This window comes from Rhinatrema bivittatum, chromosome 2 (assembly GCF_901001135.1).
Source record: "Rhinatrema bivittatum chromosome 2, aRhiBiv1.1, whole genome shotgun sequence".
NCBI classification, from domain to species: domain Eukaryota; kingdom Metazoa; phylum Chordata; class Amphibia; order Gymnophiona; family Rhinatrematidae; genus Rhinatrema; species Rhinatrema bivittatum.
Window position 1 is genome coordinate 415913463 of NC_042616.1, and position 19224 is coordinate 415932686.

The 19224-nt window shown below is 42.4% G+C and overlaps 1 protein-coding gene across 5 annotated transcripts in view; it reads left to right on the forward strand.

The window, feature by feature from the left end:
* ENTHD1 (ENTH domain containing 1) overlaps positions 1-19224 on the forward strand; it is a 547844-nt gene that overhangs the window by 366968 nt on the left and 161652 nt on the right. For all 5 annotated transcript variants that reach the window (XM_029590172.1, XM_029590177.1, XM_029590176.1 and 2 more), the window contains one exon: positions 19005-19123. In XM_029590172.1, coding sequence (XP_029446032.1) covers positions 19005-19123 — 119 coding nt within the window. The remainder of the gene's footprint in view (positions 1-19004; positions 19124-19224) is intronic.

Genomic DNA, 19224 nt, shown 5'->3' on the forward strand with positions numbered 1-19224 from the left:
CTCCAGGAAAGGAACAGAAATTCTTGAATGGATTGGGAAGAAAAGTATTTCAAGGATCCATGCTTGTGTCTAGGATTTCGGCATATCAGCTATATATGACGCAATATCAAAGAAACTTGTGGAAGCAAGTCTAAGATATTGCTGATAGTCTTCCTCAGCAACAGCAGCTGACACTTAATACTCTTATTGCCAAAGGCCTGGAGTCCGGCAAACATGAAGTACGGGCCGCTTATGATTCGTTTAAAACATCTGCCCGTCTTTCAGCCGCTGGAATTAGTGCAGGGAGGTGGGCTTGGCTAAAGGCCTTGGATCTCAGGTTGGAAGTCCAAGAGAGACTGGCAGATCTCCCATGTACTGGAGACAATCTCTTCGGAGAAAAGATTTAGGACACTGTATCCCAACTAAAAGATCACCATGAGACACTCCGCCAACTCTTCAAATTGCCATCGGACCAACCGTCCTCAGTGCGGAAACCCACAAGAAGGGACACCAGAAGGCCCTTCTATCGGCCTCGTAGGTACTATCCACCTACTTCTTCGGCTCGCCCTTTCCGTCCACCACAAAGAGGATGTCCACGTCAACCAAAACAGACAAAAACCCAGCCACCTCCACAAACTGTACCAGCATCTGGTTTTTGAAGAGAAGCAAGAGAACAGAAGCCTCTCCATCAATCCCAAACCCTACTTACCTGTAGGAGGTTGACTCCATTATTTCAAACACCAATGGAGTCTCATCACCAAAGATCAATGGGTATTAGCCATACTGAATCGGAGATACCGTCTCAAATTCACCAAAATACCCCTGCATTCTCCACTCATTCCTCTAGTTGAAGTTGAGATGTGACGACATTCGCTGTCGTCACATCTCAACTTAAACTTGAACTCTTCACCCTGCTGACTGCCAGGGCTGTCGAACCCGTCCCCCAGTCTCAACAAGGCAGAGGGTTCTATTTCCGCTATTTCCTAATTCTAAAGAAATCAGGCGGTCTCCGCCCCATCCTAGACCTCCTCAATCTCAACAAATTTCTTCAAAAAGAAAAGTTCCGTATGGTTTGGGAACCATCCTTCCTTAATTATACCGAGGAGATTGGCTCTGTTCCATGGATCTTCAAGACGCCTACGCGCACATACCCATTTCCACACAACATTGTAAGTACTTATGATTTGTAGTGGGAAGACATCATTACCAGTATCGTGTCCTACCATTCAGACTAGCCTCTGCACCTCAAGTGTTCATGAAATGTCTTGCAGTGACTAAGGCGCATCTAAGAAAAAACAGCATTCATGTTTTCCCTACCTAGATGATTGGCTAATCAGGAGTCCATCCAGATAGGGAGCTCTATCTGCCCTAGAAAGCACAATAAGACAATTACACTCCCTGGGATTTTTAATCAACTATCAAAAATCCCATATCGACCCGTTTCAGTTGCTCACGTTCATCGGAGCAGACCTCGACACCACAGTGGCAAAAGCTTTTCTTCCAGATGACCATGCGAACAATCTTGCGCGCTTAGCAAACTCTATAACCCACTGCGAGTTCGCCTCTGCCCATCAACTTCTCGTACTACTAGGCCACATGACTTCTACAGGACATGTGACCCCTATGGCGAAATTAGCCATGCAAAGAACTAAATGGACTTTGAAATCTCAATGGCTCCAAGCTTTTCAACCACTGTCGTACATAGTAAAGGTCACCCACCAGTTACGACTTTCGCTCCACTGGTGGACAAACCAAACTGTCTTACAAGTTGGTCTACAGTTCCAGCAACCGACTCTGCAAGTCATCTTGACCTCGGATGCCTCCAACTTGGGATGGGGGGCTCACGTCAACAACCTTCAAACACAAGATATGTGGACTACGCTCGAAATGAACTGTCAGATCAACTTCTTAGAACTTCGAACGATTCGTTATGCCCTTTATGCCTTCAAAGATTGCCTCTTAAACAAGACTGTGCTGATACAAACAGACAACACAATAGCAGTGTGGTACATAAACAAGCAGGGAAGCACAGGCTCTTATCTGCTATGTCAAGAAGCAGTACAGATTTGGGCCTGGGCTCTCGAGCACTCCAAGCATCTCCGAGCAACTTATCTGGCAGGCATTCAAAACGTCCTAGCGGACAATCTCAGTCGACGTTTCCATCCCCACGAATGGTCTCTGGATCTCTGTGTAGTGAGCAAAATCTTTCAACGCTGGGGTCACCCAACCATCGACATCTTTGCGTCCAAACTGAACTACAAAGTGGAAAGGTTCTGCTCCCTCCACAGCCATTGACAAATGTTCCCCAGGGACGCCTTTGTTCACCCCTGGATCACAGGACTTCTATATGCGTATCCTCCGATTTCGCTCATATCCAAAACTCTCGTGAAGCTACAGCAGGACAGAGGGACCATGATCCTCATAGCCCCATACTGGTCTCGACAAGTATGGTTTCCCATACTCCTCGACCTCTTGATCTCAGATCCAATTCAACTTAGCACAGCACCCACTCTCATAACTCAGAACCAAGGCATGTTGCGCCATCCCAACCTACCAACCCTTGCCCTAACAGCTTGGATGTTGAAAGCTTAATCCTACGACCACTCAATCTTTCCACTCAAGTCTCTCAAGTTCTCGTAGCTTCACGAAAGCCTTCCACACATAAATCTTAGCGCTCCAAGTGGACTAGATTTAACGAGTGGTGCACACTAAAAGGTATTGCACCTTTCTCCTGCCCTACTCCTTCTATGTTAGACTATCTGTGCTACCTCTCAGATTCTGGTCTCCAGACTTCTTCTGTGCGTGTACACCTGAGTGCCATTGCAGCATATCACAAGGGAATAGGAGATGCTCCGATAACAGCGCAACCCCTAGTGAGCCAGTTTATGAGGGGCTTACTCCAACTTAAGCCTCCCATTCGACCACCAGTTACGGAATGGGATCTAAATGTAGTCCTTGCAAGGCTCATGCGCCCCCCGTTTGAGCCTATGCATTCCTGTGATGTAAATTTCTTACATGGAAAGTACTATTCCTAGTAGCCATTACATCCGCTAGATGGGTCAGTGAGTTACAAGCTCTTGTCACTTAATCACCCTATACAAGGTTCCTACATGACCGAGTGATCCTCCGCACTCACCCCAAATTCTTTCCTAAGGTGGTAACAGATTTTCACCTTAACCAATCCATAGTTTTGCCCACTTTCTTCCCAAGGCCTCACTCTCACCAGAGCGAGAGAGTTTTACACACCTTGGATTGTAAACGTGCACTTGCATTTTACCTAGACTGCACTGCAGTCCATAGGAAATCCACCCAACTCTTCGTTTCTTTTGACAAAAACAAACCAGGAGTTGCAGTGGGCAAACAAACTGTCTCCAACTGGCTAGCAGACTGTATTGAATTCTGCTATGAGAAAGCAGGCCTTCCTCTCCAGGGGCGAGTAAAGGCACACTCAGTAAGGGCTATGTCAACATCAGTAGCACACTACCGTTCAGTGCCTATTGCTGATACCTGTAAAGCTGCAACTTGGAGTTCTCTTCACACCTTTGCAGCACATTACTGTTTGGACAAGGAAGGATGACATAAGAACATAAGAACATAAGAAAAATGCCATACTGGGTCAGACCAAGGGTCCATCAAGCCCAGCATCCTGTTTCCAACAGTGGCCAATCCAGGCCATAAGAACCTGGCAAGTACCCAAAAACTAAGTCTATTCCATGTAACCATTGCTAATGGCAGTGGCTATTCTCTAAGTGAACTTAATAGCAGGTAATGGACTTCTCCTCCAAGAACTTATCCAATCCTTTTTTAAACACAGCTATACTAACTGCACGAACCACATTCTCTGGCAACAAATTCCAGAGTTTAATTGTGCGTTGAGTAAAAAAGAACTTTCTCCGATTAGTTTTAAATGTGCCCCATGCTAACTTCATGGAGTGTCCCCTAGTCCTTCTACTATCCGAAAGAGTAAATAACCGATTCACATCTACCCGTTCTAGACCTCTCATGATTTTAAACACCTCTATCATATCCCCCCTCAAGATTCAGCCTATGGTCAATCTGTTTTAAAGAACTTGTTCCCTGTTTAATCTCCAACTCCTTCCATATCCAACCTGCTGTGATTTCTGGCTGCCTCATTTTTTCCTACATCGCACCAGTTGTTATGCCTGTTGCACAAGTTGTGCGCTGTTGGTCCAAAACAAATATGAATCAGCCTCTAGCTTGCTAATCACCCATATGTGAGGACTATCATCCTGCTTGTCCTGGGATAAAGCAAAATTGCTTACCTGTAATAGGTGTTATCCCAGGACAGCAGGATATAGTCCTCACAAAACCCCCCCGCCACCTCGCGGGGTTGGGTCCTATACGTTTTTTTTTTTTTTTTTTTCACTCGCTCTTATTGCTACAAACGAGAGTGAAGGGAGACCCCTGTGGCTGCAGGGATCATGGCATGCTGGGCATGCTCAGTGACCTCAGTGTGCCAGTCAAAAGTTTCTAGAAACTTTGACAGAAGGTTTTCCATACCAGGGCTCCATCAATGATGTCACCCATATGTGAGAACTATATCCTGCTGTCCTGGAGAAAGCAGTTTTGCTTTCTCCAAGCTGAACAGCCCTATGCTCTTTAGCCTTTCCTCATAGGGGAGCCATTCTATACCCTCTATCATTTTGGTTGCCCTTCTCTCTACTTTCTCCAGTGGAACTATATATCTTTTTTGAGATGCGATGACCAGAATTGCATGCATTACTCAAGTACGGTCTAAACTTTCGGCATTCTCCGATTTATTTGCCATTCCCTTCTGTTGCGCTTCCCGGCTGCGTCTGCTCTGCGGCCGGACCTGTTCACCTCTCCCGTCCATCTACCAGCTCCGGGCTCACGCCCTCTGCCGCTGCAGCAAGTTCATGGCGTCCCCAGCTTCCCCGCTTACTGTCTCCGATGCCGGCCTCACAGCGGAGCTCCCACAGAGGCTCCGTGTCCTCCTGCTCCTCGGCCCCGCCCCTAGGCGCACGAGTGGCTGATGTCGTCGTACTTAAAGGCACCAGCGCGGGAAACTCTAACCCGGCGCCCTCCGATAACATCACAACTCCCTTGCATAAAAGGCCTTGGCAATTGGGTCGTACACTCCGGTATCTCTAGTTTGCCTTCCTGCGTTCCAGTGTCTTTGCTCCTGTGTCTCCTGTTCCATTGTCTTTGTTCCAGTGTCTCCTGTTCCATTCTCTCATTTTTCAGCGCCTCCTGTGTATCCTGTTCCAGTGTCTCCTGTTCCTTCGTCTCTCCATTCCTGGTAGTACCCTTTGGACTGATCTCACAGTACTGACCTTTGCCTATTCTCTGACTACTCTTGATTGCTGCCTGACCTGACCTCTGCCTGAACTCCGACTACTCTTGATCACCGCCTGGAACTTGACCTCTGCCTGACCTGACTACTCTTGATCGCCACCTGGAACTTGACCTTTGCGTGACCTGACTATGCCCAGATTGACCACTGTTACCGACCCTGCTTTGGCTGACCATTCTGGACTGATACTCTGGCCTTGATCCTCGCTATACACTCGGACAATCTCTTCTGGCCTCCTGCGACTTCTGGACTTCCCTGTTTGAAAACTGACCGTGCACCCTTGTTCGTGGTGGGCACTCCCTTGAACTTTCTCTCTAGGAGACCCTGCGAGGCCCACCTAAGACCAGGCAGCCCGGGTAACCAAGGGCTCAACCTGAGGGAACCCCAGGTTGCTATTGGCGAAGATCCAGCTAGCCTCTGTCTCCTCCTGTGCTCCGCCTCCTGGTGGCAGGCGCTCTCCAGGTCTGACCGGAGGGCCGTTCCAATCCTGCACCAGGCCAAGGGTCCACCTCCAGCGCAACACCTTCCTAATAATAACTCCTAACATTCTGTTTTCTTTTTTGACCACCACAGCACATTGAGCTGACGATTTCAATGTAATATCCACTATGATGCCCAGATCTTCCTGGGTGGTAACTCCTAAAATGGAACCTAGCATCGTGTAGCTACATCATGGGTTATTTTTTCCTTTATTTATCCCCTTGCACTTGTCCACATTTAATTTTATCTGCCATATGGACACCCAATCTTCCAATGTTGCTTGGTCCTCCTGAAATGTATTACAATCTGCTTGTGATTTAAGTAATTTGATTAATTTTGTGTCATCTGCAAATTTCATTACCTCACTTGCTATACCTTTTTCCAGATCATTTATAAATATATTAAAAAGCACCAGTTCAAGTACAGATCCCTGAGGCACTCCACTGTTTTATTTTTTTCCACTGTGAAAACAGACCATTTATTCCTACTCTCTGTTTAATGTCTTTTAACCAGTTTGTAGTCCACACAAGGACCTCATCTCCTGTCCCATGACTTTTTAGTTTTCTTAGAAGCCTCTTATGATGGACTTTGTCAAATGCCTTCTGAAAATCCAAGCACACCACATCTACAGGTTAACCTTTATCCACATGCTTATTCTCCTCTTCAAAAACAATGTAGCAGATTTGTGAGGCAAGACTTCACCTGGGTAAATTCATGCTGGCTGTTTCCTATTAAATCATGTTTATTTATATATTCTGTGATTTTATTCTTTATAATAGTTTCCACAATTGTTTCTGCCACTGAATTCAGGCTCAGTCTATAGTTTTCCGGATCACCTCTGGAGCCCTTTTTCCAGTAAAACAGATGATTTTAATGATAAGTTAAAAATTACTTGTAATAGGTCTGAAATTTCATTTTTTTAGTTCTTTCAGAATCCTGGGATGTATACCATCCGGTCCAGATGATTTGCTACTCTTCAGTTTGTCAATCTGGCCTACTACATTTTCTAGGTTCACTGTGATTTGGGACAGTTCATCTGAATGGTCATCTTTGAAAACTGCCTCTGGAACAGGTATCTCCCCAACATCTTCCTCAGTAAATACCGAAGCAAATAATTCATTTAGTGTTTCTGCCATGGCCTTATCTTCCCTAAGTGCCCCTTTAACCCTTTGATCATCTAATGGTCCAGCTGACTCCCTTGCAGGCTTCCTGCTTTGGATATATTTTAAAAAGTTTTTATTATGAGTTTTTACCTCTATGACCATCCTCTTTTCAAATTCTCTTTTACATTTTCTTATCAATGTATTACATTGTCTTGCCAATGCTTCTGCTTTTTTCTCTTGTCTTCAGATCGATCCTTCTTCCAATTTTTGAAGGAAGATCTTTTTGCTAAAATAGCCTCTTTCACTTCACCTTTTAACCATACCAGCAATCGTTTACTTCACCTTTTAACCTCGTTCACTTCACCTTTTAACCATACCTTTCTTTCATTTTTTTCATTTCATTTTATTAAAATTTATTAATCGCTTAACACAAACAGGCCTAGGTGATATACAATAAAAATATACATAATATGAAATATCATACATATTATCAACCACAAACTTAACAAACAAAAATACCTTTAGTTTCATAGAAACTATAATGTCCAATACCTTACCTAAGGTAATCTGAATAATATTTAGTACTAGAACCCTTATCAACTATAATCTGGCACATAGGATAAGGGAATTCTCTCACTTATTTAACTCTAGAATACACTGAAGGCACGATGAAGTAAGAACTCTTTCAGTAGATGTTTAAAATTTATTACATTGTCTAAGGACCGGAGTTCAAAAGGAATAAGATTCCACAGAGCTGGTGCAGCAATAGAAAATGAGGTCTCTCTAATGAAAAACAAGTGTGCTTGGTGTACTGAAGGTATTTCCAAACGATTCAATTGAGAGGATCTTAATCCTCTTATAGGTTTATAAATACGCAACAATGCATTTGACCAATATGAAGAATCTGAATTGAGAAGTTTGAAAACAATCATAGCAATTTTGAAATCAACTCGCTCGGTAACTAGTAACCAGTTTCATTTACATAAAATTGGAGAAATATGCTCAGACCGTTTTGTATGAGAAATGAGCCGCGTGGCAGAATTAAGCAATAACTGAATAGGCTGTAATGTAACCTTGGGTAGTCCTATGTAAAGACTATTACAGTAATCTATGTGAGGAAAAATGATCGCACGTACAACTGGAAGAAGATCTTGATCAAACGGTAAATGCTGTAATCCTGCGATAAGCTGGAGTTTGAAAAATCCGGTTTTTATTAACGATGTAATCTGTGATTTGAATGAAAATGTCGCGTCGAACAGAACACCTAAACTCATATTAGGTTTATCAAGGGGAAATGAAATATTATCAATGCAAATGGCATCATTAATAGGTGTAGAATGGGGACAATGAATCAACAAAATTTTAGTCTTATTGGTATTTAGTGACAATTTATTTTGTTTAGCCAATGCTTGATGGTATCAATACACAGATGAAGAGTATCAACTGTTTTCTGCCAAGGATTCTGAACCTTAATATAAAACTGTATGTCGTCAGCATAAATTTTGAATCCATCAGTAATAATAGCCAAAAGTTTGGTAATGGGGGCAAGATATAAATTAAATAACATTGCCGACAAAGCAGACCCTTGCGGCACCCTAGCTTTTAACAATTGGGGCGAAGACGATTGTTGATTAAATCTGAAACATTGATGATGACCAGTGAGATAACTATTAAACCAAGAAAGAACAGTACCCGTTATACCACATTCGCGAAGACGAAATAGGAGAATCTGATGATCAACAGAATCGAATGCAGCAGAAATATCTAGCGAGACTAAGAGAAATTGTTGTCCTCCATCAAGACTGTGTTTGATGGAGTCAGTCATTGAAATAAGAAGCAATTCAGTACTCAGACCACGTCGAAACCCAAATTGATGAGGATTTAGAATTTCATTGTTCTCGAGATAATCTGTAAATTGTTTAAGAACAATACCTTCAATAACCTTTGCAATGAGGGGGAGTGAGGAAATAGGTTTATAATTTGCTAGATTATTAACATCTAGATTTTGCTTTTTTAGAAGAGGCTTAACTAGAGCAGTTTTCAAAGCATTAGGCATCACTCCAGCTGACAAGGAGGTATTAACTATATGTGTAATAGAAACTTTCATTAATTCAAATATGGCTCTGAAAGTCACAGTAGAAACATTTAATACAGGACACATAGTATTATTTAAATGTGAAATTATGTTCAAAATTTCCAATGAAGAAACAGTCTCAAAATTAGACCAAACCGATGAATTACATAAAGTATCATCAGAAAACCAGGGTGTCACATCTTTAAAGAGCAGAGAAAGATTCTCTATTTTCATAGAAAAATGTTTAGCAAACATGTCAGCTGAAAGTGTATTAGTGCTTCTTCTTTTTGCCTTCTGATCTTCAGTTAACTTATGCACTAAATGAAATAATGCTTTAGGACTATTTCCCAATTCTTTTATTTTTTTCGAATAGTACTTTTTCTTGGCTTTGAGAGTATCAGTTTGATATTTTGCTAAAGATGTTCCATAGAAAGATGCATTCTCAAAAGAAGGATGTTTTGACCATTTACGCTCAATTTTTCTTAAATGTTGTTGAAACGAAATTAAAGATGGGGTAATCTAAGGTTGGACTTTGTTATCTTTTTTTTTTTTTTTTTTGATAAAGAAGATTTAAATGGAGCAATATTATTAAGGGTAGTATTTAAATATGTTGACCAAACTTCTAGATAATTATTAACATCATTGGTATCTTTGAGTTTGATAATGTCTACAAATGATCTTTTAGAGTAACTGCAACAAGAATTGGAAGTACTAATTTCCTCATGAACACCCTTTAAAGAAAAACTAATCAATGAATGATCTGACCATGGAACAGTCTTCACATCTGGAGTATTAATTGAAAATTTGCAAAATCATTAATAAAGACTAAATCAAGAATATTACCCAGACGATGGGTAGATGTATGAATCCTTTGAGACCATCTTAATGACCCTAAAATATCATTGAATAATTGAAACTGATTATCTTCTAGAATGTGATTGAAAGGTAAATTAAAGGCATCTATTAATATCATATTACTCAAATTAATTGAGGCTAATAATAATTGCTCAAACAGCAAAGATAAATTTGCTTGTAATACTTTGGGTGGACAATAAACAAGACAAATAGAGAAATTCGAGGAATAAACAAGTAATAATTCCTGATTCGATATTCTACTGAGATTTTGAGATTTCAAATTCAAAGATTCTTTAAAAATGATGAGTAACCCCCCTCCCCTTCCTTCGCTCGTGGTTGAGAAAAAAAAGCATAGCCTGTAGGGCACATCTGATTAATAGTAGCTATATCAGAATCTAAAAGCCAGCTCTCTACTATACAAAACACATCAGGTTTTTCTTAATGCGTGGAATATATCTGGACTGCACTTCTAAGATGGTATTCTTTAAAAATGTGCACACCTGTTGTACACGCCTAACCTTTGTACCTGCACCTTTCAGTTTTTTTCTGGTTTTTTTTTTCATTTTATTAAAGTTTCCATTTTGAAAGTTTTGTGCTAGAGCCATAGATTTACTTATTGTCCATCTTCTATTCATTAATTCAAATTTGATCATGTTAGATTCACTATTGCTAAGTGGCCCTGCCACTGTTACCTATCTCACCAAATCCTGGGCTCCACTAAGAATAGATCTACAATAACTCCCTCTTTCGGAAGTTCATAAACCAGTTGTTCCATGAAGTAGTCATTCCATCAGGGAACTTTATCTCTCTAGCATGTCCTAATGTTACATTTGCCTAGTGAATATTGAGGTAATTGAAATCTCCCATTATTACCGCACTAAGCTAAACAATTTGGTTAGCTTCCCTAATTTCTCTTAGCATTTCATCATCCATATCATCATTTTGGCCAGGTGGACAGTAGTATACTCCTATCGCTATACTCTTCCCTGACACACATGGGATTTCTGCCCATAAAGATTCTATTGTGCATTTAGTTTCTTGCAAGATCCTTAACCTGTTGAACTGTACGCCATCTTGGACATAAAGCGTCTCCCCCACCCCCATCAAGTTGCTTCTCCTTATCATTGCGATATAATTTGTACCCCAGTCTGGCATTATTTTATTTATTTTATTTATTTATACACTTTTCTATACCGTCGTTCAGTGGATACCGTCACAACGGTTTACAATAAGGCACATAAAAATTATGCTATGGTTTTTTAGGTTAAACAGGTGCCATTAAGGATCGGTAACATAGTTTGTAAATAATATTAATTGGTGAGTGTAATGAGTCATGTCCATTTCTTATTATATCAGATTTATAACCTTTATTAATGAGCTACAATTGAAACTTGAACTGGTTCACAAATAAAATACACATATTGATTTTGGTTATGTGTTCGATGTTCCATTGTTTTGTTTGTACCTGCATTCCCCTGGGTGTTATTCTCCTTTCTCTTTTTGATAGGCTACTTTAAAGAGCCAGGTTTTTAAATTTTTCCTGAAGGTTTTGTTGTTACTTTGTAATCTTAACTCCAAAGGCATGGTGTTCCATAGTATGGTTCCTGCCAGGAATAGTACTCTCTCTCTCACCTGTGTTAGTCTTGCTGTTTTGATTGATGGGATAGTAAGAAGTGCTTTGTTGGCTGATCTCAGGTTTCTGTTTGGGTCGTGTACACAAAGGGCTGTGTTCAGCCATTCTGCATTTTCATTATGTATTAATTTATGTATGGTGCAGAGTGTTTTGTACTGAATTCTTTGTTCAATGGGTAGCCAGTGTAATTCCTTCAGTGTTTCTGTGATGTGATCTCTTTTCCGTTTGCCGGTCAAGATTCTGGCAGCTGTGTTCTGTAATATTTGAAGTGGTCTTAGGGAAGTGTGTGGTAGCCCTAGTAGGAGTGCGTTACAGTAATCAGTGCTTGCAAATATCAACGCTTGCAGTACTGATCGAAAGTTGGCAGTTGTTAGAAGTGGTTTAAGTCGTCTAAGCACCATGAGTTTAGCATAGCCTTCCTTTACTTTTAGAGATATGTGTTGTTTTAAGCTTAGTTCTGAGTCAATTATTACTCCAAGGTTCCTTACTTTGTCTGCTAACTCAATTTTTTGGTTGTTGTTGAGTATAATTGTGTTCTGAATGATCTCCGTCTTTTTTCTTTCTAAATGTATAAATTCTATTTTCTCAATATTAATTACTAGGTCCATTTGGTTTAGTAGTTGTTTGATGATATCTAGATACATGTTTGCTGTTTTTAGTGTTTTTTTAATTGTGTTGTTAATGGGTAGTATTAATTGGATATCGTCTGCGTAAATATAGTGTGTAATTCCCATATCAGCCAGTAGGTGACATAATGGTAAGAGATATATGTTGAAGAGTGTGGCCGATAGTGCTGACCCCTGTGGCACTCCTGTTTGAAGGTTAATTTTTTCTGACATCTTGTCTTTGATTTGTACTTGAAAATATCTGTTGCTTAGATATGATCTAAACCATTTGATAGTTTTGTCGCTTAATCCTATTTCATCTAATCTATTTAAAAGTATGTCATCCCATTGGTTATACTCCTTCCACCATGTTTCTGAGATGCCAGTTAAGTCTATCTTATCATTCACTGCTATACAAGGATCTGTATTGGGACCCTTACATTTCAATATATTTATAAATGATCTGGAAAGAAATATGACGAGTGAGGTAATCAAATTTGCAGATGATACAAAATTGTTCAGAGTAGTTAAGTTACAAGTAGATTGTGATAAATTGCAGGAAGACCTTGTGAGACTGGAAAATTGGGCATTGAAATGGCAGATGAAATTTAATGTTGATAAGTGCAAGGTGATGCATATAGGGAAAAATAACCCATGCTATGGTTACACAATGTTAGGTTCCATATTAGGTGCTACCACCCAAGAAAGAGATCTAGGCATCATAGTGGATAACACATTGAAATCGTCGGTTCAGTGTGCTGCGGCAGTCAAAAAAGCAAACAGAATGTTGGGAATTATTAGAAAGGGAATGGTGAATAAAACGGAAAATGTCATAATGCCTCTGTATCGCTCCATGGTGAGCCCGCACCTTGAATATTGTGTACAATTCTGGTCGCCGCATCTCAAAAAAGATATAATTGCGATGGAGAAGGTACAGAGAAGGGTAACCAAAATGATAAGGGGAATGGAACAGCTCCCCTATGAGGAAAGTGTTGCGTTCGTGCCTATTCTCACCCTCGCTCCACCCTCTCTACCTTTGAGGCGACTCCCTTCAGGTCTGACGGACAGATGCTGCCGCGGCTTCTCTTCGCCGCTTCGCCCCGTAATCCCCGGGCTGGCCTGACGCTGCGGATCCGCCATGTTCCTGATGATGTAAGGGCGCGCGTGCACGCTCCAGAGTTGTACCGGCAAAGGCGCGAACCTCGGGGGCGTCCCCCCGTAGTGACGTCATCCGCTTCCAACTTAAAAGGTCTTTGCTACTACGAATCGAGTTAGCAAGGGGAAATTTTTCTCTGCTACTCTGCCTCCACAAACTTACCAAGGGGTACCCGATCCTTGGGGGCCCCGCTCTCTCTTCTTGATTTCAGATTGCTAAGACGGGATCCGGTACTCGCTCCTTGAGGGCTTACGTCCCTGAATGCTCAGAAGACTCCTTACTACCTGGAAGCGATTGCAGACGTGAATACTGTGAGTTCTATTTCACATAGGAATCGGTACTCGCTCCACGAGGACATATGTTCCTAATCTATGAAGACTCCCTTCTGTCTAAGATGTTATCGCAGGTATGGAGATCGTGAGTTATTATTGCAGATTGCAGATAGGAACCGGTACTCACTCCACGAGGGCCTATGTTACTAAAACTCTCCAAAGACTCTCTGCTATTTCAGAAGCCATCTCATACACAGATAATGTGAGTTCTTATTCCAGGCTGCATATAGGAACCAGTACTCGCCTATGGCTCCTGTTCCTGAATATACTGAAGACTCTCTGTAGCATAGAAGCCATTACAGATATCTACAATTGTGAGTGTATCATCTACTACTGGTTATGTATCCAGCATACCCTGTCTACTCACTATCTATAGTCTCTCTCTACAGCTCAGCAACCCAGAGATCGCAATTCCAGTTAGCTAAATTCTAGCTGGCTAATAAGTTAGGAGGTTAGAATTTAGCTGGATAAGTTAGGGGCGATCCAGGAGTGTAACTGGGAGGAGTTCAGTTAGCCGGCTAAGTTAACTGGCTAACTTTGATATTCAGAGTTAGCTGGATGACTTAGCTGGCTAAGTCTGGTCGGAACAAAGAGCTGACCTAAAGTTAGCTGGCTAATTTTAATATAGCCAGCTATATTCAATAGTGTGGCTGTACTTTTGAGTATACCTCCAAAGTTAGCCAGATAAGTTTATCCGGCTAACTTTGCTAACCGGACTGTGTTTGAATATGGACTTCTATATTCACAGAGTCTCTCTTGTCTCGTATGTTTATCTTGATTAGATTATAAGCTCTACCGAGAAGGAACTGTCTCATGTTTTTTTTTATACAGCCCTGCGTACCTTGAGTAACGCTATACAAGTGTTCAGTAGTAGTTGTAGAATTCCATGTTTTCTTGAATTTAGATGCTATCTTTGTCTCCATCACCTCCATGGAGATGCTATTCCATGCATCTACCACCCTCACTGTAATGAATTATTTCCTTAGATTACTTCTCAGTCTATCCTCTTTCATCTTCATCCCTTGACCCTTCGTTCTAGAGTCTCTTCCATTGAAAGAGGCATGCTTCCTGTTGCCAGAACCTTGGAGGTATTTAAATGTCTCTATCATATCTTCCCTATCCCGCCTTTCCTCTAAGGTATTGTTGAGGATTCGTGCCACCAACTACTCTCCCAGTCGCAATGCAGATGGAATTCTCTGGTTACATAAGAAACTCAGCCACTGGTTAAGCCTCTGGGGGGTCCTTTTCCATGGTCCCGCTGCCCGACTCTTCCATGTAATTTCCCCAGCTCCACCTTTGAAGGCTCCCTAGGCCAGGTACTCCAGCCTTTATTGCCTCTACTTTACCCATTCCTTCCAGCGTGTCACAGCTATGGGTTTAAATCCTCACTTCGTTGGTGAGCTGGACATAAGCACACATAGTCCCAGCTTATCCCAGTAGTTTAAAGTCTCTATAGCTTTACTTTATCGAACCACATCAGTTTCAAATTCATATGATAAGAAAGCAATTCTCGCCTTAATCCTTCTGCATGCTAGTCACAGTTGCTTCCTTCACAGCCTAAGCTTGGCTGTTCTCTATGGGCCTGGTTCTTAGGGATCCAAGTCTACTGCCACCTCCCACCATAGTCTGCAGGTGGGGTTTTGGTTACTCTTTCACTATGGCTGCAGCTACATCCACCCCATGGCAGTGCTCACTTAAAACTCCTGACCTGCAGTCTCAAGAGTGTGTCCTCCTCTGGAGGGGGTCTCCACCACTCATCCCCAAGATCTCCTTCCCAGGTTTTCCTTACAGCCCACATTCTTGGATTCACCAGGGGAATATAACACCCATCATAGTATACACTTTTAAATCATTATGTCTGTTCTTGTATGCTTTAGAATGAAGACTGCTGACCATTTTAGTAGCCACACTTTGGACTGATTCCAACCAGTTTGTATCTTTTTCAAGGTGTGGTCTCCAGAACTGTACACAGTATTCTAAATGAAGTCTCACTAGGGACTTATACAAGGGCAATATCACCTCCATTTTCTCTGCTGAGCATTCATCTCCCTGTATACCCAAGCATTTTTCTGGCTTTTGCTGTCGCTTTATCCACATGTTTGGCCACCTTAAGTTCATCCGACATGACCACCTCCAGATTCTACTCTTTTGTGCTTAGAAGAGTATCACCCCATCCTGTGCCGCTTCCTTAGGATTTTGTATCCCAAATGCATGACTGCTTTTTAGCATTAAATCTTAACTGCCAGACTCGACAATTCCTTGAGTTTTTATTAGATGTCTAATCATGTATTCTACACCTTTTTGACTGTATTCCCTATCACAGGTTTTAGTATCCACAAAAAGACCAATCTTTCCCGACAAGCCTTCTGCAATGTTGCTTACAAAAATGTAGAAGAGAACTGCAACACATGACTGGTAACACCCCTCTTCTTGGAGTGAATTGCTCTTAACAATAACCTTTGTTGCCTCCCACTTCCCCTGAGGCTAATATTAAAAACCTTTGGCATCAGTGATCCAGAAAAAAGAGATAGTTTCATAGAAACATAGAAATTATGGCAGAAAAGGATCCAATGGTCCATTCAGACTGCTCGGCAAGCTTATGGTAGTATCTGCTGCGCTGTACATGTTACCCTCATGCTTTTCAGATTCCCAAATCATAAAAATCAGGCCCTTGTTGGTTGCAATTTGAATTCAATTCCTCGTTACCCCTTGCAGTTGAAGAATCCAGAGCCAAGTGCTGGATCTTTTCTAATAAATGGAGCCGTTCAAGGAGATCATTGTAGTCCCAGTGCACAAGATCCTTCAGGAGGTGTAGATGAGGATGTGGGAGAACTCCCTCTCCTGGATTGAACAAATGGCAACTTCCACATCAATCTGTGGTCATCCAATCTGCTCTCAAAAAGGCCAAGAGATCTAGAATCCATCCCCTAGTGCCCTGGGGAGGGATTCTAGAGCTGTGGATATTATCGGGAGGAAGGTTTTCCTGAGTGCATTGTTCATTCCTGCATAGCATCATATCAACTCTTCATGAGCCAATAAATGTGGGATATCCTGAAGCAAATGCAGGCGATGACTGAGCAGCTTCCTCAAAAGTAGCAAGATGCCCTCCAGTCACTGGTGGACAAAGGATTTGAGTATGGAAAACGGTCCATTTGACCTATGATGTTTTCAAGGTGGCATTGAGAGTCTCTGTTGTGAGGACAGGGGCACACAGACTTGCCTGGCTGCAAGCCTCAGATTTCTGACTGGAAGTGCAAGAAAGACTTGCTGATATGCCTTGTATGGGAGAGAATCTCTTCGGAGACAAAGTCAAGGATGTGAGAGCACAATGTTACGTGCGCCGGCCGTGGCAGACCCGCAGTTCAGCCCCCTCTCACCTCTTTCAAAGTAACCCAGTGCCTGGTCCCTCATCTCTGGTGGCTGTGGGCCGCCGGCTCCGTTCTCAGGCCGCCTTGGTGCCTCAGGCTCTGCTACTACTCCTGGCGCTCCGTGCCAGGCCTCTCCGCGTGGCCCGCGAAGAGATGCCATTCCGACCAGCGCCGTGCCCCTCCTTAGGCACGCATGCCCATCCAGACCTTAAGTAGGGCCCCGCGGCGGGAAACCTAGCCGCAGGCCCCGGATGAAGATGTCAGCGGAGCTCCGGTATATAAGGCCGGGCCCCGCTACCTCGGATTGCGTTTGCAACAGGTTCCCTCACTTGTCAAGTGCTCGTTGCTTCTGCTGTTCCTGGTTCCTGATCCTGAATATCCTTGTTTCTGTTTCCTCGTTCCTGCATTCCTGTACCTTCGTCTCCCCTTCGGATTGTTGACCTGGCTTAACCTCTGCATTGCCTGACTACTCCTTTGCCTCTCTCCAGCCCTGGACTTCTGCTTCATCTGACCATCTACTTGCTTCTCTCCTCATCCAGACCTCAGCCTTGCTTGCCACCGCTTCCAGATTTCCGCCAGCCCTGAACCCAGCTTGCTCAACGACGCCTCTTCAGCCCTTGTCCTGGACGTAGTTTATTCAGGCTTCGGCCTGCTCTTGCTGTCTTACTGTGTTCCTGTTGGCGCCTGGGTCTTGGGACTCCGTCTCGTCCAGTACAGACTGATACCCTCACCTGTTGCTGCCTCTGGGCTGACCTTGATCCATCCTTTGACGACCACCGATGGAGGGCACCTAAGTCCAGCCGGCCCCGGCACCCAAAGGCTCAACCTGGGGGGGACGAGGGCTGGTATTGGTGAAGTGCCAACCGGCTTCCGTCCATCAGCCTTCTCTGCCTGCTGACGATGGGGACCCGTAGGATCCCTCCTACGGGTAGCGTCAACCCCACCTCGGCCTAAGGGTCCACTGCGCAACACACAGATTCAAGATCATTGTGCAATGTTCCAGCAACTCTCTTCTACCACTCCAGACGTGGCCTCCTCCTCCTCAGGTTGTTTGAAAATTGCTCCATATATATTCACAATACTGGGTTCTATAAAATAGTTATCATTCAGGAAAAGGACATTGGAATCATTTGGACAATTTGTTGAAATTCTTAGGTCAGTTAATACATAATCAAGCTGTGGAATTTGTTGCTGGAGGATGTGGTTAAGGCTAGTAGTATTGCTGGGTTTAAAAATGGTTTGGACAGACTTTTGGAGGGCAAGTCTATTAACAACTATTAACCAGATAAATTTGGGATTGCTAAAATGGAATGGAGTTCCCCATTAATATTTGCTGGGTATTTCCAGTTGGCCTAGATTGGCCACTCTCTGAGATAGGATGCTGACCCTTAATGGTCTGGTTGGTGGACCAGCATGTCATTTCTTATGTTTTTTAAAAAATGTAACACCTGGTAGCTCAATGGCAGAGTGAAGGACCTAGGTTTAATTTCTGGCTTAGGTATTCTGCTTCTCAGATCAGCGGGCTATCACAGGCCCTGGGCCTTTCACAGGCCCTGGGGATAAGGAGTCATAGTCAACATGTAATGTCATCATCCAGTGACTGAATTTAGATATCATGATTGAAGGGTTCTGACGAATTCCTAGTGCATGACCCCCAGCCAATAACTGGCACTGCAATAACTGGACAAAAGTAAGTTCAAGGGAATAGAAAATAGGTTAGAGATATTAGTTTTCAATTTTTATTTTATTGCATGCCAGGAACTTATATGTTTTTTTTATGAGGAGGACAAAAATGATGTTTACCAGAATAAATAACGAGTCATTTTTTTCCACTGACTTCTCCCATTTGTGTTCTTGTTATAATAAACACTGATAAAATCCTGGGAAAAATAAAATAAATTCTGAAAATAAAGGCTCCTAAAAATAGGAAAAAAAATCTCCAGCTAGTTATAAATGAAGGCTCATGGTGCCAGATCCTAACCTTGGTTCTGATTGAGCTGAAAGCCTAAAGAAGAAGGTGAAAATTGCTGGGTCAAATAAACAAAGAAAACAAAAAAATGACACCTTTATTTTCACTTCTTTAGGTGCAAATTCTTCAAAGCAACGAACATTAGAAAGGGAGCAGAGCTTGCTTCAGACACAAGGAATGAGAGTACTCCAAGCACAGAAACCTGAGGATATTGAAAAGGAGGCATGCGTCCAGGTAAACCATTTCAACAGAAAACACTGGATATCAAACTTGCTTATGGGAGGGCTAGGTGTTCCTAATTTTAAAAGTTACTACTTGACAGCTGAACTGCATGC